Consider the following 23,085-nt stretch of genomic DNA (forward strand, 5'->3'; position numbering starts at 1 on the left):
CATTAGGCTGGTTTTGCTTCCAATAAGGATTAATTATATCTTAGTTTGGATCAAGTACAAGATACTGTTTTATTATTCCTGAGAAAAAGGAAATCCTTTATAAAAATTTGAATTACTTGGATAAAATGGAGTCTATAGGAGATGACCAACCCATAATTTGGAGATTTCTGGATAACGGGTTTCTGGATAACGAATCCCAAACCTGCAATAGCATAAACCTAATATCAAGCAGATGAGTACAACTGCGACTTGTTTCCAGGAGATTAATGGTCTCATCTACAGAGGGATCACGTATCACTTCTCTGTAATAGTCACTGGATTTATTGGCATCAGGCACAATCATATGTCCTGCTAAGATTTATCATTACTGAGATTAATTTATATTTATTTTATATACATGTATAAATATTCTTGAGGTTCTCAGAACCTACATTCTTCATCACCAGGATCGGACTGTGGAGCCCGGGGCCCACCGGGGCTTCTGCCTCAGGGCCCTCCTCCTGACCCTTGGGGCTGCTATCTCAGGACCTCTTGTCCGGCCCAACGTCACCGTCACGCGCATGCACATCAGCGCACGCACTCGCACTGGACTCGGCAGGAAGAAAAGCAGGATGCGGATATGGGCCGGTGGGGCCCACCAGGTTTTTTCCCGGTGTCCCGCCGGCCCAGTCTGACCCTGTTCATCACTCCTGATGGATCATTTCTTTTCTACATTTCAGGGTGAGTTGTTTGTACAGGAGAACCAAGCCAATCTTACCAAGTGGAACCCAGAGAAGGATCTGACAATAAGGATTTGCATAGCCAATGCTGCTGGTTGCGGACCTTGGAGTGAGTTTCTCCTGGCAGCCTCAAAGGAAGAAGCTGGTAAGTAAGTTATGAGCATATCAGGGTTTCAGGAATTCAATACAGTTGATCGGCAATGAAGTACTGAATCTGTTTCTCTGTTGACGTCAGTCATACAGCTGATAATTGGATTAAAATACACTGAACACTAATTACGTTCTATTTCAAAATACGCTTGTATGGTTATTTTGTAATTACAATTATGTGCAGTATATTTTGGATTTATTTTAACCGCTGATAAGTTCCCGACTTTGACTATATTATTTTGCTGAGGAATTCATTAGGGCTACCAGGACAAAATGCAGAATCCAGAACTTTTAAATAATTTGATATGGTTGTGTTGTATTCACACGGACGCATGTAAGCGCCAAACGCAGGTGGGGACGCAGCATGTTGCATTTCACCTGCGTTCGGCGCATACATGCGTCTGTGTGAGTACAGCCCCCTTCACAATAATTGAGTGCGCCTACTCCTGCGCTCCCCTGCGGCTGAACCGAAGAAAGCGCAATGCAGGGGAGCGCAGGAAAAAGGAAATGGCTCTTTAAGAGGCACATTTAACTAGGGTCGAATATCGAGGGTTAATTAACCCTCGATATTCGAATATCGAAGTTGAAGGATTTACCGCTATTCCTATGATCAAACGATTAAATCCTTTGAATCGAGCCATTCGAATAATTTTAATCCATCGATCGAAGGATATTCCTTCCCCATAGGCTAACATTGGCCTCTGTAGGTTTTAGGTGGCGAACTAGGGGGTCGAAGAATTTTTTAAAGAGACAGTACTTCGACTATCGAATGGTCGAATAGTCAAACGATTTTTAGTTCGAATCGTTCGATTCGAGGGTCGTAGTCGAAGGTCGAAGTAGCTCATTCGAACTATTTTTCCTCTATTCCTTCACTCAAGCTAATTAAATGGGCCCCTAAATGTACTGTATAACAATCTATGAATTGAACCTCATGACAGAAATGAGCATGTCATTAATCTTGGGTCTATGATGAAAGGATCCCTTTAAGATTACAAATATACTTACAGGGTCGGACTGGACATTGGGGGCCCACCGGGTTCAAATGCGCCAATTCCGAGCCCCTATTCGCATCAGACAACTCCGGGCCCCCTGTGCGCATGCGGGAATGGCAGCACACATTCGCAATTGCAGACGCATGCCGTTGCAGTTTGTTTTTTCAGGGGGCCCGGCAGATCAGGGGAGCGGGTCTGGGCCAACAGGGGCCCACCGGGTTTTTTCCCTGTGTCCTGCCGGCCCAGTCCAATGTATACTTATCATTGTAGCGGAAGTAACTTTTTATGCATAGAAAAAAAAAAATATTTAAAAAATGTTTGATTTTAAAAAGATTTATGGTGTATAAAATCATATTTGTGCGGTTCATTCATATACTGTATAGACTGTTTCATCATCAGTACACTGAAACAAAAGTGCCGTTTGGGCATGTTGCTTGGTTTATTCTGATATTTATCTCGGCAATCTAGATCCTTCTGATCTCACACAAGTTGAGAGAAAAGCGCGGCTTCTTGCTGATCTATTTATACGTTTTCTATGACATGTGCTGTAATTGGTTTATTACACCTACAGATTAAAGGCATATTTGTAGACGCCGTTTCTTTACACTCACATGTTTTCATTATTTAATGGGACTGAATTTGTCGCTTGCAGTTATTCATCCCGATAACAAAGGGGTTAATTGCGCTGTGATTTGATAAGCAACAATCTCCTGGGAAAAAACGCACATCCATGCAAAGCCTCTGAGCTCTAGCTGCTAATGGTTTAATTATTTTTAAGCTTAAAGGGATACTGTCATGGGAAAAAATTTTTTTTTCAAAATGAATCGGTTAATAGTGCTGCTCCAGCAGAATTCTGCACTGAAATCTATTTCTCAAAAGAGCAAACAGATTTTTTTATATTCAATTTTGAAATCTGACATGGGGCTAGACATATTGCCAATTTCCCAGCTGCCCCAAGTCATGTGACTTGTGCTCTGATAAACTTCAATCACTCTTTACTGCTGTAGTACAAGTTGGAGTGATATCACCTTTCCCCCCTGCAGCTAAGCAAAAGAACAATGGGAAGGTAACCAGATAGCAGCTCCCTAACACAAGATAACAGCTGCCTGGTAGATCTAAGAACAACACTCAATAGTAAAAACCCATGTCCCACTGAGACACATTCAGTTACATTGAGATGGAAAAACAGCAGCCTGCCAGAAAGCATTTCTCTCCTAAAGTGCAGGCACAAGTCACATGATTGGGGGCAGCTGGGAAATTGACAATATGTCTAGCCCCATGTCAGATTTCAAAATGAAATATAAAAAAATCTGTTTGCTCTTTTGAGAAATGGATTTCAGCGCAGAATTCTGCTGGAGCAGCACTATTAACTGATTCATTTTGAAAAAATTTTTTTTCCCATGACAGGATCCCTTTAAAACAAATGAGTGGTGATTTGTCATTTGCTGTTTTTATTTCCTGCCCGTTAATTCCATCCGGCATAGCTGGCATTTGTTTAAATTATGAAATTGTATAAGCTGTGCCTGACGAGCTTTCCAAAAATAACTCCCTGGCTCTCTGCAAGGTTTGTTACTTCCACGATGCCCAAATTGGCGGATGGCTGATGGTATTGGCGATTATCTCTTTACGCTGACCTCACACATGCACCTGCGGATTCTATTCTTAGGGAAATATATGCAGAATTTTAAGTTGGAGATTTGAATAAATCCCATAGTCTGCGTAGTGTACCCCTCAACCCCATATGTATCTTACATGCCCTCCTTCTAAAATAATAGGGATGCACCGGATCCACTATGTTGGATTCGGCCGAACCCACGAATCGTTTGCGAAACATTCGGGCAAATATGGCTTTGCATATGCAAATTAGGTGTGGGAAGGGGAAAACATTTTTACTTACTTGTTTTGTGACAAAAAGTCACATGATTTCACTCCCCGTCCATAATTTGCATATGCAAGTTAGGATTCGGTTCATATTTGCCCGAATGTTTCGCAAACGATTCGGGGGTTCAGCCGAATCCAACATAGTGGATCCGGTGCATCCCTATTATTTTAGAAGGAGGGCATGTAAGATACATATGGGGTTGAGGGGTACACACACAATCGTTTGCGAAACATTCGGGCAAATATGAACCGAAACCTAATTTGCATATGCAAATTAGGTGTGGGAAGGGGAAAACATTTTTACTTACTTGTTTTGTGACAAAAAGTCACATGATTTCACTCCCCGTTCCTAATTTGCATATGCAAGTTAGGATTCGGTTTGGTCCGGCAGAAGGGTTATGCCGAATCCGAATCCTGCTGAAAAAGGTCGAATCCCGAACCTAATCCTGGTTTTGGTGCATCCCTATAAAATATATAGAGAATAAAGTTCCCCCTATTGTAAAATATAAGGATATTATAAGTCACCCGAGGAGTTCCATGACCATATAAAAACCACGAGGCTGAATGCTTTTATACAGGTCATGGAACTCCAAGGTTACAACAAGGGATACTTTATTTATTATAATACCAAAGCTTTAGTGAGTCATGTGACAGAAATGACATCACTACTCACCGTTTATAACTGATGACATCACTAGTCACCGTTTATAAGGATATAATTTACAGGATATTCATGGCTGTTGTGTATTATATAAATATATATCTCCCCAAGCATCATCTCAGGTTCTGTCTATTAGAATAGGATACCTTGCATTCCATCCCACAAGTCCCCTAAGACTTCTTTTTCCTGCTCTTTGTTGCAACAGATAAAAAGAATGAGGCTACGGTGTGCCGCAGCCACGAGGGGAATGTCAATCAGAGACCTTGTGTTTATAGAATCCTGACTGCTAATAAAGACTGCTCTGAACTGTATTCAGTTTACTCACACCGACAGCATTAGCACCTTAATTACTTCTATAATGTGATCACACTGTTTTATTGCATCTGCTCTGCAGGCTACAACCATTATGTACTGAGTAACGGCAGCAGTGAGGCAAGATTAACCCTTTTTGTGACCGCCTGCTGTACACATCAACATTGTTAAGAGTTTTATAGACCAATATTAAATTAGCTTTTTATGAGTACATAGGAGGGAGGAGGATAACATTACCCTCGGCTCTATAGTGCGGTTTATTGGTGGGGTCCCAGAATGTTGATCCCTAAAAAAGGCTGCTTTATCAAGCTCTGCTATCTTTTACAGAGTGGTAACGACTAAGGGGCAAATTAGGCAACGTTACCGCAAATTCACTTCGATTGGCGCAGTAACGCTAGTGGAACTTCTCCAGCGTTCGGCGCCCTGGATGCAACTCCAGTGAATTAGCGTTGTCCTGGCGAATCTACGTCTGGCGAAGTGTTGCGCTGTGACACTGTGCGATCTATTGTGTATCCTGTGCTTGAATGGCTGCCCCATGGCTACACAGCAGCTTGTTTATATAAACTATAGTAGTACTTATCTGTTATCTACTGTGTATCCTGTGCTTGAATGGCTGCCCCCATGGCTACACAGCAGCTTGTTTATATAAACTATAGTAGTACTTATCTGTTATCTACTGTGTATCCTGTGCTTGAATGGCTGCCCCCATGGCTACACAGCAGCTTGTTTATATAAACTATAGTAGTACTTATCTGTTATCTACTGTGTATCCTGTGCTTGAATGGCTGCCCCCATGGCTACACAGCAGCTTGTTTATATAAACTATAGTAGTACTTATCTGTTATCTACTGTGTATCCTGTGCTTGAATGACTGCCCCCATGGCTACACAGCAGCTTGTTTATATAAACTATAGTAGTACTTATCTGTTATCTACTGTGTATCCTGTGCTTGAATGGCTGCCCCCATGGCTACACAGCAGCTTGTTTATATAAACTATAGTAGTACTTATCTGTTATCTACTGTGTATCCTGTGCTTGAATGGCTGCCCCCATGGCTACACAGCAGCTTGTTTATATAAACTATAGTAGTACTTATCTGTTATCTACTGTGTATCCTGTGTTTGAATGGCTGACCCCATGGCTACACAGCAGCTTGTTTATATAAACTATAGTAGTACTTATCTGTTATCTACTGTGTATCCTGTGCTTGAATGGCTGCCCCCATGGCTACACAGCAGCTTGTTTATATAAACTATAGTAGTACTTATCTGTTATCTAATGTGTATCCTGTGCTTGAATGGCTGCCCCCATGGCTACACAGCAGCTTGTTTATATAAACTATAGTAGTACTTATCTGTTATCTACTGGGTATCCTGTGCTTGAATGGCTTCCCCCATGTCTACACCGCAGCTTATTTGTATAAACTATAGTAGAGTTTGTGAAGCAAACACACCAGTTCCTGTTCGTGCCATGTGTACCCCATTTATATCCTGTGAAATGGGGGCTTTAGAAAAAAGTGACCCTCTCCTACCAGTGGAGTGTGTCGAGAGTTGGAGAATTTAATAAGGCAAAATGACAGGCTGTGCTGAGTAATTCTCTTCGTCAGAAACAAACAGGATGAGTCATTGGTTACACTGGAGAGAGAAATAAAATGTTAGGTTGGGGATGTACAGTAAATAAAATATGAAATCTCACAACAGGCAATAAAATAATTGTGGTGAATTTCTAAAGCTCCTTCGGGAAAGCAACATTTTTTTTTTTTTTACATCATTATAGTTTTTTAAAGGATTTCTTCTTTCACTTTATACTTTTTTCATGCTAAATAGATTTTAAATTCTGATATAATAAGGGTAATACTTTATTTATATGGCGGTGCATCATGGCTTAAACCCGTAACAATGTTTTGTTTTCTTTAGGCAAACAAAGGCACCCGCATACCAGAATGTCCTGGGTTCCCATGGTTTTGGGAATCCTAACAGCCTTAGTGACAGTAGTCGCAATGACCCTAATATTCCTGAGGAAGCGAAGGAAAGAGACACGCTTCGGGTAGGTTATTTATCATTTCCCTAATATAAGAACATTTTCTGAACTTTGTGTAAATCTGCAAGAGCATCTCAGTATTGCATACCTCCCAACATTTTGGAAGTAAAAAGAGGGACAAAAATGTTTTTCCCGCACATAGCGCAGCAATTTTTTGACCACATCCCTTTCTGTGGCCACACCCCCTAATTACCATGTTTGTTTTACAAAATTTGGCAGGTTATGAAAGTTTGAAAATATTTCTCCTTATCTAAACTGTGTTTTTGTGTCTCAAAATTGTTACAAAGTATCTTATTTGCACCTGTTAGCTGTTCTGGGCTCTCTGCTAAAAGCCAATTAAGTGAGAAACTTTGTTTCTTTTTCTGGCTGTTCAGTGCATAGAAAAGAGGGACTTTCCAGTACAAATGAGGGACTGCGGGTTGAGCTGTCAAAAGAGGGACTGTCCCTCCGAAAAAGGGACAGTTGGGAGGTATGGTATTGGAATGTTGCCGCTACAGCAAACTGCTTGAAATAGGCCAGAGCTTATGCCATAGGAGGACAGTGGTTCCTTCTTGTAAATCCTTGCAGGGACCTTCATGTATATAATCACTTGCATATTTATATTGACTTTGTTCATATGTATTTCACCAGCTGTATTTGCTGTGTTATTTGTTTATTCTTTCATAATCTCCCCTCCCTCCTGGGAATATAGCTCTTAAATAGGTTTAAAGGAGAAGGAAAGCTACCAAAGCAGCTCATTGCCAATAGATTAGCCACAATAGATTAGCCACAACTCTCTATTTATTTTACAGAATGCTTTACCATTCCTGAGTAAACAGCTCTAGACATTGTCTCTGTTTGCTTAGGTTAGCAGCTGCCATATTGGCTTTTTGTGACATCACTTCCTGCTCACTCATAGCTCTGGGCTCAGATTACAGCAGGGAGGGAGAGAGAAGCAAACTGAGCATGCTCAAACCCTAGCCCTGGAGGTTTAAGCTGAAAACAGGAAGTCTGATACAGAAGCCCATGAGTACACAATAGAAGGAAAGAAATGTGCTGTTTCTTTTGACAGAGGACTCAGAGCAACATTACTTTGAGGGTTTACTGGTGTATTTATATAGACCTTTCTGATAAAGCTTACTTAATTTTAGCCTTTCCTTCTCCTTTAAATGCTGATTGAGCAATCTTATATGGATGTTGGAGACTCCATTGCCTTTTATACAAGCATATAGTATTTAGGAGGTCTTTCACCTTTAAATGTAGACAGTGATATTCTGAAACAATTTGCATTTGATCTTCATTTTTTTAAATTTTTGTGGCTTCTGATTTATTTTGTATTTTCATGTTTTGCAACTCCAGTTTGATGTAAGCAGTTATCTGGGTGCTAGGGTCCAGTTGAGGTCAAGATCTGGGCAGTGGTTTTAATGACAGACTGGAGGATGAATAAGAGAGAACCTGAATATAAAGATACAGATAATAGTAATAAAAACTAACAATAACATTGTAACCTCACTGAGCAATAGTTTTGTGGCTGTTGGGTCAGTGACCCCCGTCTGAAAGCTGGGGAGAGGAAAAAGAAGTAGGAGAAAATTAAAAAAAAATGGTATTAATTCAGATTTTCGCTTGATGTTTACGTGTTCGTTCCCGATCCGATTGAATTGTGTTTTTTAAATAAAACATAATTGTGGATTACAATTTGGCCAGACTTTTTTCATTTAAATAGTCAGAAAAATTTGGATTTTGATAAATAAGACCCGAAGGGGCCGATTCATCAAGGGTCGAATATCGAGGGTTAATTAACCCTCGATATTCGACTAGGAACTAAAATCCTTCGAATATCGAAGTCGAAGGATTTAGCGCAAATGCTACGATCGAACGATCGAAGGATTATTCCTTCGATCGAACGATTAAATCCTTCGAATCGAACGATTCGAAGGATTTAAATCCAACGATCGAAGGAATATCCTTCGATCAAAAAAACTTAGGCAAGCCTATGGGGACCTTCCCCATAGGCTAACATTGACTTCGGTAGCTTTTAGCTGCCGAACTAGGGGGTCGAAGTTTTTTTTAAAGAGGCAGTACTTCGACTATCGAATGGTCGAATAGTCGAACGATTTTTAGTTCGAATCCTTCGATTCGAAGTCGTAGTCGTAGTCGAAGGTCGAAGTAGCCCATTCGATGGTCGAAGTAGCCCAAAAAACACTTCGAAATTCAAAGTTTTTTTACTTCGAATCCTTCACTCGAGCTTGATGAATCGGCCCCAAAGTGTTATAGTGATATGAACATGTTTTTTCATAAATATAATGCGCATCTGTCCCACTTCTTGTTCCAGCAATGGCGGTGTTTAGAGCGGTAAATACTGTGTATAAATAGTAATACCCATCACTGCACAACAAAGATCCTTGGGTTTACCATAAACACAACTCAAGTTACAAAGTGCGTCAGTATCTCTGATGCTTATTTAATAAGAGAGGCATGTTTTAACCTGGTTTGCTAACCCATAGCAGCTTATCTGATGTTTCCTTTCATTTTACAGCCAGTAAATAGGAACGGCTGGTTGGTTGCTATGGGTTACTTGAATGGAGCAAGATTGTATTTATGTTACCGTTAACCCAGTTTATACACCGTCTTCATTATCAGTCACTATGAAGGGTCTGACTGATGTAGGGCAGAGACACAAGGGGAGATTAGTCGCCCAGACGTGGCAACTTCGGCGACTTCAGAAAACGAAGCGATCAGAGTTCCATCTCGCCGGCGATTTAGATTGTAGCCGGCAGGAAGGCTTTTCGGGGAGATTAGTCACCCGAAGTAGAGGCAATTAGTCACCGGACGACTAAATCTCCCCAAATCTTCGCGTCCGTCTCTGCCCTTAAGCCACAAGCACATAACGTTTATCAAAATTTGGGATATTTTCCCAAAAATTGTCAAGGGAGTGGGCTCTTGATTTGTTCTGTATGTTTTACTTTGGCTGAAAAACAAAAATAGTCATTTTTCTCCAGACTCAGGAAGAAATGACAAATGTATTTTTAACAGGTCTCCTGATACATATTTTTATATTAAAATGTGTTATTGTTGCTCTGCAAACTTCCCGCGAGTCCTATAATATCTAACTCGTTTTCTGCCGTCTCAAAATAAGAGTGGATATCATTACTGGACTCATCTGCCAATTACTGTTGTATTGTTTCCTTCAAGGAATATTCTAGGCTCAATACTTGGAAGAGGAGGGCCAGTAATTCAGTTTACAGCTGCCAGATCTTTTAACAGGAGGGGACCTGAGGTGATGGAAGCCACGTGTAAGTAGCATCTGTATCTTTTTAGTAGAGGGCTTAACCTTCCCTCCATGGGGCAAATTCACTAAGCGCCAAAGCGCCGAACGCTAGCATTAATTCGCTAGCGTTTGGCATTTTCGTTACTGCGCAAATTCACTAACGGACGCTGGCGTAGTTTCGCTAGTGTTACTTCGCACACTTATGCCAGGCGAATTTTCGCTAGCAACGTAACTACGCAAATTCACTAACTTGCGCAGTGTACTGAACGCTACCATTTACGCTAGACTTCCTTCGCCATCTCAGACCTGGCGAAGCGCAATAGAGTAGATAGGGATTGTTTCAAAAAAAGTCAAAAATTTTTCTAAGTCCCAAAAAACGCTGGCGTGTTTTCTACATTATGGGTGATAGGCTGAAAAAGAAAATTTTTTGGGGCTCCCCTCCTTCCCCCCTACATTTCCTGACTCATGGCAACTTACCTAGACAGTGGGCACATGTGTAGGGCAAAATAAAATTTTTATTTGATGATTTGAAGGTTTTCTTGGCATTTGTAGTGCTGATACGTGTTCCTCCATTGAAATTTGAATTTGGCGCCGTATGCAAATTAGCCTTCGCTAGCGTAACTTCGCTTTACATAGCGAATCAACGCTAGCGCAACTTCGCAACCTTACGCTACCCCTGAGCGCAACTTCGGATTTTAGTGAATTTGCGGAGCGCTGGCGAAACTACGCCTGGCGAAACTTCAAATCTTAGTGAATTTGCCCTATGTGCCTGTTACAGTACCTGGCATGGTTTGGTTGGGAAGACTGGGGTTTATCGATCAGCAAAGTTGAAGTGCCACTGGAAGAGAACAGTGATGTGTGGGTCGCCCCGATACCTGTGGGTTGTGCAGGTTTGGGCCATCCTCGCTCTTCCCAAAAAACCCAAAGTGCAAACGCAAAAAAGTGCAACATGGGCATTAGGGTGCTGACTTAGCCTTAAAAAAGGCTAAGTCCAAACTCCAGGGTCACCTGGCCAAAAGGCTCAAAATGAACCGGAATCTTCGGGCTCCCCTTCCCTTACATAGCTGCTCATTAGGGACTTTCGGGTTGAATTGGAAAGATTTTGTCCATTAAAGGGATACTGTCATCGGAAAACATGTCTTTTTCAAAACGCACCAGCTGCCCCAAGTCACATGACTTGGGGCAGCTGGGAAATTGACAAGATGTCTAGCCCCATGTCAGATTTCATAATTGAATGTAAAAAAATCTGTTTGCTCTTTTGAGAAATGGATTTCAGAGCAGAATTCTCCTGGAGCAGCACTATTAACTGATGTGTTTTGAAAAAAATGTTTTTCCCATGACAGTATCCCTTTAAGTGCTATGAAATTCTATGTATAACTGGAAAAGATTTGTTATTATTGCTCATGAGCACTGAAACACTAACCCCCCTTTTCCCCTAATCCACATAAGTCTTGGACTAGGTAAAGGGGTTGCAATCTTTAAGGAATCTTTTTTTTTCTTCTTTTGTTATTGTGCTCATGTCTGTATACGTAATATAACCAGGGGCCGACAAGTATTTTTGGGGTGAATATAAAATCTTCATTGTTTATCTTATACAGAAAATGCAAGACATGCTTTCAGAATTCTTGGCTTGTGAGGGTGGCATCCAATAAATGGCCTAGGGCAGTAGTCTTAATTGTAAACACAACACTGTAAATCCGGTTTGGAAACATTCAAGAAATAGTCCTGTTAGATAATTATAGAAACCAATGTATGAGACGTGCAGATAACTACTTGTTGCAGATATGTGTTGTCAATGGACTTTTTTAAAGGGCAGGAATTTCTGCTTATGAAGTTAATTATGAATGTCTGATCTTAAAGGGGAACTCCACACAAACATAACTTGAGCTTTTTGAAAAGTAAACATAATTTCAAGCTACTTTGCAATATACATCAATTAAAAAATATTAAATTAATGGTTTCTGACAGTTCCCTAAGCCTAGCCCCCTGCTCTCCTGCTGATCTGTCTGACTACTTTGCTGAGCTGTCTGACTACTGTTACTTTGTATCAAAACAGCCATCTGTCCTCAGCCTGTATCCTCCAAACCCCACAATTCCCTGCACACGTGATTTCAAAAAGGAACAGAACATCATAGTGCAATGCATTGTGGGTTATGTAGTTCCTGCATGCTGTCATGCAGGAACATCAGTGTTTAGTCCCTCCTTCCCTGCCAGGATTTCAAATGATGCAGAAAGAGAAGAACTGTTAAACAGCTGGATTTCAGCATAGAAAATGGCATTTATTTATACTTTTTTTAAGAAACAGGTAACTGTGATGGGTATATTAGGAGTTTTGGTGTTATGTGGGCCTCTTTATCAAATTTTGGTTTGGAAGCTGGAGTTCCCCTTTAAGAGTAAGGATAGTTTTTTTAAGACTATTTGTAAGGACTGTTTATTATATAGGATATAGTATATAAGTTTTAGTGAGTCATGTGACAAAAATGACATCACTAAGCTCCTTTTATAAATGATGACATCACCAAGAGCCATTTATATAGTGAATAAAGTACCCCCTCTTGTAAAATATAAGGATATTATAAGTTACCGAGGAGTTTCATGACCATATAAAAGTACGAGGCCGAAGGCCGAGTGTTTTTATACAGGCCTTGGAACTCCGAGTCATGTGACAGAAATGACATCAGAACTCACCGTTTATAACTGATGACATCAGAACTCACAGTTTATAAGGATATAATTTACAAGATATTCATGGCTTTTGTGTATTATAAGGATATCATTTACAGGATATCCATGGCTTTTGTGTATTATAAATGAATTTTCCTTTATGTAGTGCTTAATGGGTCTGGTGCGTCTTATGTTTGGTGCATGTTGATAAATAAATATGTTTGCAGGTAAGTAAATAGAATGTTTGCATATTGCTCGTTTACAGTGGACAGCATTGGGATTAGTGATGAACTGAAATCCAAACTTAAAGATGTACTCATACAACAGCAGCAGTTTACTCTGGGACGGACACTAGGAAAAGGTACATTTTCAGATTTCAAATTATGTTTTTTTTTTTTTTACTTTTTTATGAAATAAAAAAAATAAGAGATTCTGCTGTCAGAATATGAAGCATTTGCTTTTACATGAAAACATTGTGAAATATTCTAAGGGCAGAGATATGCTCAGATTTGGGGAGATTTCGTTGCCCGGCAATAAATCGTCTCTTCTTCAGGGGCGACTAATCTCCTGAGCTGCCCCCGCCGCCTAGAATCTAAATCCAAAGTCGCCCAAAGTTTCCTCGTGAGGCAACTTCGGGCGACTTTGTATAAGTGGCACCGATTGCCATCCCGCCAACGATTTACACTCTAGCCGGCAGGAGGCAGTTCAGGGAGATTAGTCGCCCCAAAGAAGAGAAGATTTGTCGCTGGGCGACTAATCTCCCCGAATCTGAGCGTGTGTCTCTGCCCTAAATGTTGTGCTTTTTGCTTTTACATAGGGAAATCTAAGACACAGCAGGATCAAATACACTTTCTCTAAATGGCAAATAAACTTTTAGGGTAATGGAATACATTTGAGCCAGTAGAGAAACACTTAATACCCCTCTCGATATACCCCTGATACATAATGGAATCCTTCTGACTCCACAAAATAAAAAGCTGTCACAACAGGACACATTCAATCCCTTGCCTCGGGAGTAGGCCGATTTCATCAATCTCAGCCTTGAGTTATTTCTATTGAATTTACTAAAGGCGGGCGGGTTGAACAGCTGTAGGCGACAATTGGAGAACTGAATTGTGTCTTTTGATTTCACGTTAAGGCTGTGCTTCAGATTCAAGGAGAATGTCACATTTTCATTCATGGCTTTCCTTTCTATTATTCAGTAATGCACATGCTATACAGCCCAGATGAAGCAACGACCTCTCATTTGCATTTAAGTAGTTCAAGCATCATTTTTTTGTAAATTACTGCTGGGAATGAGGAATATTGGATATTAAAGGAGAAGGAAAACTACAGACATTTAGCCGCAATAATGCAAGCTTTAAGACTATATTTATTCTGTAGAATGCTTTACCATACTTGAGTAAACAGCTCTAGAAGCTCTCTCTGTTTGTTTAGGATAGCAGCTGCCATATTAGCTTGGCGTGACATCACTTCCTGCCTGAGTCTCTCCAATATACACTTTTTAACCATAAGCAGCTCTCACAGGACTTCTTTTCTGGCATTAGGAGTTTAATATGTCTCATATACATAACATGTACCTATCCCTTTATTTGCAGGCATTTCTTTATACATTTCCTGGTTGCATTTAGTTATGTTATTCTGCAAAACCCTGTGTAGCGGTCGATGACACTGGGTGCCAGTGAACATGAAAGCAGATAACTGTCACATCAGGTTCCCCAAGAACAAACCCCAATGTCTCAGTTCACCCTTCTGCCTTTAACAACCGCCTTTCGCTTCGAGAGGAGCCCTCCGCTACTCGGATGCCGCCAGGTCTTACTTGTGAGAGTATCAGAGGGAGTTCTGAGCAGGCAAGGGAACCAGATTGTAAGAGCAGGTGAACGGGGATCAAGCAGTGCGTAGTCGGGGACAGGTCGAGGTCAGTACCGTAAGAGCAGCGTAGTACAAAATCGAAATCCAAGTCGTAGTCAGAAGGCAGGCAAAAAGGTCAGGACAGGCAGAGAATATCAGAGTTAGGAGCAGGCAACGATCAAACACAAAAATCAGAATCAAAACACACCAAGGAACTAAGCAAACAAAACCTACTTTGGGCAGCGTGATATTGCCCATGGCCCCTTTAAATATTCGAATTTCAAACCACATGCGATGGTTTCATGCATGTGATGGAACAAAGACCCGAGTGTGACGGATGCACCCGGGTCATGCCGGCGTCCCCGCTGTCTACCCACCAGACCACCAGGGAACCCTAGACCACCAAGTCCTCTTACAAAAACATTGTCTTCTCAGGGTATCAACTGGCAATCTTCCCGGTTGGGCAATACATTTGCTGTTGGCCCCTATTACTTATAGTTATATTTCTACACTATCCGCTTGCATTGAACTCGTTCACCTTTTTAATCATTGACGAATCTTCCTCTCAGGTGAGTTTGGGTCTGTCAGGGAAGCCCAAATGAAGATGAAAGATGACACGATGCAGAAGGTGGCAGTAAAGATGTTGAAGGGTAAGTTTGGAAGAGGGTAATCTTCTTTACGTTTGTACAAACCGTGGAACTGAAAGGGATTCTGTCATGATTTTTATGATGTCGTTTTTATTTCTAAATTGCACTTCAAATAATTCACCCTACAATATAAAATGTCATTCCTGAATCAGCAAGTGTGTTTCTTTTGTATTTGTAATATCGGTGTGTAAAAAAACTGTAATAAATAAATAAATAATAAAAACCAATTAAAAAATTGCTAAGAATTGGCTATTCTATAACATACTAAAAGTTAATGTAAAGGGGAAACACCCCTTTACTATGAAGCAATAAATACACTTAAAGGGATTCTGTCATGATTTGTATGGTATAGTTTTTATTTCTAAATTACACTACAATGAAAGTTAATAAAACATGTCAGTTAAAAAAAAAATTAATTTTGAAATTTGGCATGGGGCTAAGCATATTGTCAGTTTCCCAGTTGCCCTCGGGTCATGTGATGGGCTCTCTATCACTTTTTACAGCTACATTGCAAGTTGGAGTGATATCATCACACCCCCAGCAGCCTAAGGCTGGCCATAGACACACAGATCCTATCGTACGAATCGAGGATTCGTGCGATTTTCGGATCGTGTGTGGCGTGTGCCGACATCTTTCGTCCGGCAGTGATCGGTCGTTCGGTCAGGTTTGATTTTGACCCGACCGATCCCGCCGGAGCCCACGGCACACCGTAATCGGATCGAACAATCAGATTACCCCCGATATAGCCATGCTTGTTAATGGCATATTGGGGAAAGATCCGCTCGTTTGGTGATGTTGCCAAACGAGCGGATCTTTGCGTCTATGGCCACCTTAACAACAGAACAATGGGCAGATAAGCAGTTCACTGACACCCCTGCTGAAGGATTTGTGCTTTCTAGCACCACCTAGTAGTAGACATGCAAACAGCACCCAAGCAGAAAAAACTCTGCACAACCTAGGTCGTGGTAAATACAGTGGGAAGGAGATAAGCAATAGCTGTCTCAAAGTAGTGCTGGCGCTTTCTCAAAGCTCAGGATCAGGCACAATGCACTGAGATGGCTGCCTCCACACCAATATTACTGATACAAAAATTACATTTGTTGGTTCAAGAATAACATGCTGAAAGGTAGAGTGAATTATTTCCGATGTAAACAGTGTAAATTAGAAATTAAAAGAAACCATAAAAATCAAGGCAGAGTACCTTTAAGCTGTAGGCTGGGACATGTAACACAAGACCCAACGTTAATATCCATGAGTTATATTAATGTTAGCAGGGCCGGAACTAGGGGTAGGCAGAGTTGGCACATGCCAAGGGCGCAAAGCTGGGGGGGCGCCAGGCACATACCGCCTCTGTCACCTATCCCGTGTCCGGTCCCGTCTCTGCCCGACTATCTATGGTATTTTTTCGCTTGTGCGCATGCGCAAGAATCTAATCAGCGCATGCGAACGGCAATTCGCGCATGCACACGCGGTCGGCAATTCGCTCACGCAAGCGACCATTCGCGCACGCGAGCAGCCATTCGCGCATGCGCACGCGAGCGGCCATTTGCGCATGCGCACACTAAGCCGGCGCCGCGACTGCCCGGCTTGCCTAGGGCGCCTGGCCAGCGCGGCCCGGCTCTGAATGTTAGTTATATTTTACCAATAGTAAATTGGTAAGTACTATAGCACAGCAAGGGACTGGACCAGGAGTGTGCTGAGGGACGTTGCCCACTGATACTTGCAGAACAAGATAAACTAGACTTTAGTTGGGATTCTGCAAAGCTCTAGCATCTTATTGGAAAAATCACCGCTGCAGCAGTTGCAAGTCTGTAAGGAATTTCTGCTACAGTTGCAGCCAACGAAAGGTGACCACGTTAGATTAGTCTATGGATCCCTTTTCCAAAGAGCCTCTCTTACATTTTACCATCATCCCATTGCAGGAACGTAGCTAAAGTAAAAGGGTTTAATCTATTAAACCTGAAATCTATCTATACATTTATAAATGAAACATCTGGGGACTTTTTGTGCCTTTAAAACATTCAGAACTCAAAAATATCTCTGGCGTCTGCACAAGAAGAACTTTGTTAGATACAATAGGAAAGCACCAGCGCTCATGTCCGTCTCCAGTGGAGTTTTAATGAGCCATTTGGCTCTTAGACCTTATCTTTGCCTCTTTTTTAACATATTTCTTTCTCCTGCCAGCGGAGATTTTCTGCTCCAGCGATATTGAAGAATTCTTGAGAGAAGCCGCTTTTATGAAAGAGTTTGACCACCCAAATGTCTGCAAATTAATAGGTAAGACCTGCAGATATGACTCCTTTTTCTTCCCTGCTGCTGCCTACTCTGCCAATTAGGGTATTGTAAAAGGTTCTCATTATTTAGGATCTGTTTCATAACTTTCATCGTGTGACTCACAAGCACCAAGTATACAGCGCATAGTTATTTAGTTATATTTAGACTTTAAAGGGGAAGTAAAGTCTAAAATAGAATAAGGCTGGAAACGCTGTATTTTGTATACTAAACATAAACATGAACTTACTGCACCACAAGCCTAATCAAACAAATGATTTATGCTTTCAAAGTTGGCCACAGGGGGTCACCATCTTGTAACTTTGTTATACATCTTTGCAAGACCAAGACTGTGCACATGCTCAGTGTGGTCTGGGCTGCTTAGGGATCGTCATAAATGATCAAAACAGCAGAAGTCAAATAATATCTGCCAGAAGCCGATACAGCAAGACTGATTAATAATCAGAATATACAGACTGCACTGGGCCCTGTGTTGTCATGTAATCTAATGTGGATTTTATAGTTTTTGTATTGTTTAATATAAACTTTCTCCAACTCTGCAGAACCAGTGGCTGCAGCAAAATAATCCTCCAAATAGAATCCCAGTTTATCTGTTTCTGACTCCATGATCTTTGTCCCTGCAGCTGGAGTTGGAAACACTAAAGGGGATGTAAAGGCAAAAATAAAATCCAATACAAATCTCTACACAGTCGCCGACTGCTCTACAGGGAAACAAACAAAGCTGCTTGAGTTCTGCATGGCTGGGAAGTAAGGCGGGGGCTCCCCCTGCTGTTCATAAGTATGATTGTTTCCCTGCAGAGCAGTTAGGGACCGTCTGACAATTCCTATCCACAGCAGTAAATGAAGGGAGAATTTCACTGCATACAGTCAGGTTTTTTATAAAAACGGTACACATTATTTAATTAAAGTATATTGGAGATAGTTTTCTAAATGGGATTTTATTTTTTTTGCATTTACATGCCCTTTAAATGCCCAGATCTTACTGGGAAAATTGTACAATTCTGTTTTAGGTTCTCCAAAAATGATCACTTTTTTACTTGCGTCAGTGGCTTTAGAAAAAGCCTTCATTGCACAAAAACCCTAAGCAGATGATTTTGGTCTTTTCAGTGGGAGAGAAATTTTTTAGGAGAGATTTTTGGGGTGTTTTATTTTATATTCTGTTTCTACTCTGTCTGATAAAAGGCTGTGTTTTAAGAAGAAAGGACTTGTTTTGGTTTGTTTCTGCAGTCTATACCCCGCGAATGTGATGCTTTTTATTTTGATCAAGTTGACCCTAGGCATAAAACTAAAATTCCGGAGTTGTTAACTATTTTATTTAGTTAACTTTAATGGTTATGTATCAGCGTAAAATATTCTGGATTTGGTAAATTCAGCATGCGAGTTTTTTTTTTATCGGTTTAAATTTATATGGTTATTATATAATCTTGTGTTGTCAGCTGCATGACATTTACATTTATTTATTCTTTCGAGCGTAATATGATCTGCTACATTGTAAATCTTTTATGCTTTGGAAAACCCAATAAAAATGTTGAAGCAAAAAAAAAAAAATAGTACAAGTTAAGATACTTAGGGGCATATTTTTCAAGGATCAAATTTCTAATTGAAAAAACTTTGAATTCAAAAAGACCAACCAAAATTGAGTCTAATTTTTTATTTTTTTTGGTCTAATAGGTCAGTTTTCTATCAAATAGATCTGTTTTCTGCCAAATCGAAGGAATAGCGCATTCGATCGAAGTTTTACACAAAAAAACTTTTTTCAAAGTCCACCAATTGACTCCAAATAGGTTCTAGGAGGTTCTAAAACAGCAATTCGGCAGGTTTTAGATGGAGAATGGTTGAAGTCGAATTTTTAAAGAGACAGTACATGATAAATTTCTATATTCGAATTTTCAAATTTATTTCAAATTCGAATCGAATTTGGACTATTCCCTAGTCGAAGTACACAAAAAATAGCTTGAACTTCGATTTTTTTTTCATTCGAAAATTCACCTCGACCTTTGATAAATCTGCCCCTTAGTAAAATCTACATGAATCTATTTCCAAAGCTGATTTAAAGGGCAACTAAAAACTTAAAGGAAAACTATCCAATGCTTTTCTTGCTTAGAGGGCAATACTTATGTTGACATTGTTAGGTTGGGTGGTGTTCTTCCCCAAAACATCAGGCCAGACTTTGTGAAATCTTTGGCCATGACATTTTCTTAGATTTTTGTAACTGTAATGTTGGAGGGCTATGGTAGGTGATGATGGAGGTTGTATAAAAATAATGGAGGCTTCTGCAAGCTAAGATAGTAAGAGCATGGATGAACAAAGCAAAAGGCTATTAACATTCATACATCCAGTTCTTAATACAGGTATAGGATCCCTTATCCGGAAACCCAATATCCAGAAAGCTCCAAATTACGGAATGGGTGTCTCCCGTAGACTGCATTTTATCCAAATAATCCAAATTTTTAAAAATAATTTCCTTTTTCTCTGTAATAATAAAACAGTCGCTTGTACTTGATCCCAACTAAGATATAATTAATCCTTATTGGAAGCAAAACCAGCCTATTGGGTTTATTTAATGTTTAAATGAATTTCTAGTAGACATAAGGCATGAAGACCCAAATTAGGGAAAGATCCGTTATCCGGAAAACCCCAGGTTCCGAGCATTTTGGATAACAGGTCCCATACCTGTATTTGCAATAGACAAATTAGAATGGAAAATAAAACATTTTGTGGCCTTTTACATTAAACAAAATGCACACATAGATAACAGCCTGGGGCATGAGAAGAGAACCTTCTTACCTTCCATCGACCATCAGAAGGTTTTCAATCTGTTTTTATTTTTGTGGGTAATTAGATCATGTTTCATAGATTCAACCTGTTGTTGGTTGTGACAGACGGGAATGTGTTCAACAGTAAGATCTTTTTTCGCCTCGTTTCGCCGAAAAAAGGACGGGCGTAGATTTGTATGGCGGCGTGCTTCAAAAAAGACGCGCATCAAAACAATTTTGCTGCGCGACAAATTTTTTTTGACGCCCATAGACTTTAATGGGCGTCTGCGACATTTCGCCAGCGGTGAATTTTCGGCAAAACAAAACAGGTCAAATTCGCCCATCCCTAATTAAATGGATAGAATAATTGGGGTGAAGTTTTTTAAATGTATAGATGAGCCCTAATTTATATTGTTGATATGATATATTTGCTCCTTTTGCCCTGATAAACCTTGAAAGTCCAGATAATTATTGCTTTAAGCTGGCCATAGATGTTGAGATTTTTAAAAGATCAGATCCTGATCGTGAGACCACGATCTTCTCGGAACGATCTTACGAATTGACCATCAACTAAAAAGACCAATTTGCCAGGAAAACAAAGGGGAGCTGCCTGCTTGGCCCTGCAAACATAGATACATTGCACTGGGACCGACAAAGATTTTTTGACCTGGCCGATCAATTTCCTGACTGATGTCGGCCGAAAAATCTCAAGATGTACGATCGTTCGAATCCCACTAACCGCACGATAATTTTGAAGGATTGGTCGGGCTTCCCTAAAATCGCCAAGAAGAATCGTCGCGTCTATGGGGAGCTTTAGAGATACTAAACCTTTAGACTGGTTCAATAAGTTCAGTATATAAAATATGGCATTTCTAGCCATACAGTATTTATTTTTAGAGGTTAGTTCCCCTCTAAAAACATTTTTTTAGCAGTTGAGGGCTACATTTCCACCACTGTAATAAATATAGTGTTATTTATTATATATTATACAACCTTTAATCATGTATGTTCTTTAAACCCCAGGTGTAAGTTTAAGAAGTCGCACAAAAGGAAGGCTCCCTGTCCCCATGGTCATCCTGCCATTTATGAAACATGGCGACTTACACACTTTCCTGCTGATGTCTCGTATTGGGGAAGAACCTATTGTAAGTGATAATTCCATTAATCCTGGGACCTATTTAACGACAATTAAAAAATGTTTTTGTTGTTTTTTTTTACGTGTTGTTTTGCTGCATTACTGTTATAAAACGTTTAACCTGCTGAATATAAACCAGTACTGTTATAAATAAGAAACAATGCAGGCGAAGGTTGTAAGAATGATTTTATATATATATATATATATATATATATATATATATATATATATATATATATATATATATATATATATATATATATAAAACAAGGGGAAGTTGTGCTCACCACTAATTTTTAAAACCATTAGGCGGGGGTGCAATGAGGGTGTGACCACAAAATACATATAGACAAATACAAGAGTCCTCTGCACTCAACCCATTATCAATATATTTAAGACAAACAATCCCTGTTTTGTTTAAAGGGTAAGGCATGTTTCAGTAGCAGTATGCACAAAAATGTCTCTGTCTTAAATATATTGATAATGGGTTGAGTGCAGAGGACTCTTGTATTTGTCTATATATATATATATATCTCTATCTAGAGGATCAGTCCTGGCTGGTATACTCCTCAACCGAAAAAAAAAATGCCTGGGTGCTGGTCAAAATCATCTTTCTGCTTTCAGAAAGAGCCTGCACTTTAGGATGGAACTGCTTTCTGGCAGGCTGTTGTTTCTCCTACTCAATGTAACTGAATGTGTCTCAGTGGGACCTGGATTTTACTTTTGAGTGTTGTTCTTAGATCTACCAGGCAGCTGTTATCTTGTGTAAGGGCTATTCCACACGGGGAGATAGCGACGCGTTTGCGGTCGCGGCGACAAAGCGCCGCGACAGTCGCCGCGACCGGCGCAGGCGACAGTTTTGTATGGGCACCTATGTAAAAACGCCTGTGCTAACCACACGAGGCGATGCGCTTTTCAACAGTCGCCTGAAAATGCCTCGCCAGGCTTTTTCAGGCGACTGTTGAAAAGCGCATCGCCTCGTGTGGTTAGCACAGGCGTTTTTACATAGGCGCCCATACAAAACTGTCGCCTGCGCCGGTCGCGGCGACTGTCGCGGCGCTGTGTCGCCGCGACCGCAAACGCGTCGCTATCTCCCCGTGTGGAATAGCCCTTAGGGAGCTGTTATCTGGTTACCTTCCCATTGTTCTTTTGTTTGGCTGCTGGGGGGGAAGGGAGGGGGGTGATATCACTCCAACTTGCAGTACAGCAGTAAAGAGTGACTGAAGTTTATCAGAGCACAAGTCGCATGACTTGGGGCAGCTGGGAAACTGACAATATGTCTAGCTCCATGTCAGATTTTAAAATTAATATTTAAAAAATTCTGCTGCAGCAGCACTATTAACTGATGGGTTCTAAAAAAAATTTTTTTCCCATGACAGTATTGCTTAAATCAAAGACACGCATATGCTAGTGTATCCAGATGGATTGACCAAGAGAGAATGTTACAAGAAGAAAATGCAGCCAATAAATATTCCAATAGAGCATATCTTTGCATTATTTCTCCCACAATTCCTTTGTACCAGTATTTTTTGGATATAACAGGGTTTTCAACTCCTGTAAAATTCTCTCATGCACAATTGGGCTGAACATTTATTTGAAATGAAACTAGTTAATTGGCATATTTTGTGGACTTGCATATATATATATACTGTAGATTATATAGATTTACTGAAGTCTTGTCTTTTAGAAAAATACTGCTAAAGTTCAGGAATTCCTTAATTAACAAATGTCTTTCTTT

The 23,085-nt window shown here is 40.3% G+C and overlaps 1 protein-coding gene across 2 annotated transcripts in view; it reads left to right on the top strand.

Annotated features, from left to right (window-relative positions):
* tyro3.S (TYRO3 protein tyrosine kinase S homeolog) overlaps positions 1–23,085 on the top strand; it is a 73,818-nt gene that overhangs the window by 30,271 nt on the left and 20,462 nt on the right. Inside the window, exons 9-15 of one of the 2 annotated variants that reach the window (XM_041574921.1) lie at positions 720–864; positions 6,632–6,761; positions 9,927–10,027; positions 12,932–13,027; positions 15,087–15,167; positions 17,349–17,441; positions 21,236–21,357. In XM_041574921.1, the coding sequence (XP_041430855.1) occupies positions 720–864; positions 6,632–6,761; positions 9,927–10,027; positions 12,932–13,027; positions 15,087–15,167; positions 17,349–17,441; positions 21,236–21,357 (768 nt within the window). The remainder of the gene's footprint in view (positions 1–719; positions 865–6,631; positions 6,762–9,926; positions 10,028–12,931; positions 13,028–15,086; positions 15,168–17,348; positions 17,442–21,235; positions 21,358–23,085) is intronic. The other variant, XM_041574922.1, reaches the window with a different exon arrangement.

This window comes from Xenopus laevis, chromosome 8S, assembly GCF_017654675.1.
Source record: "Xenopus laevis strain J_2021 chromosome 8S, Xenopus_laevis_v10.1, whole genome shotgun sequence".
Lineage (NCBI taxonomy): Eukaryota > Metazoa > Chordata > Amphibia > Anura > Pipidae > Xenopus > Xenopus laevis.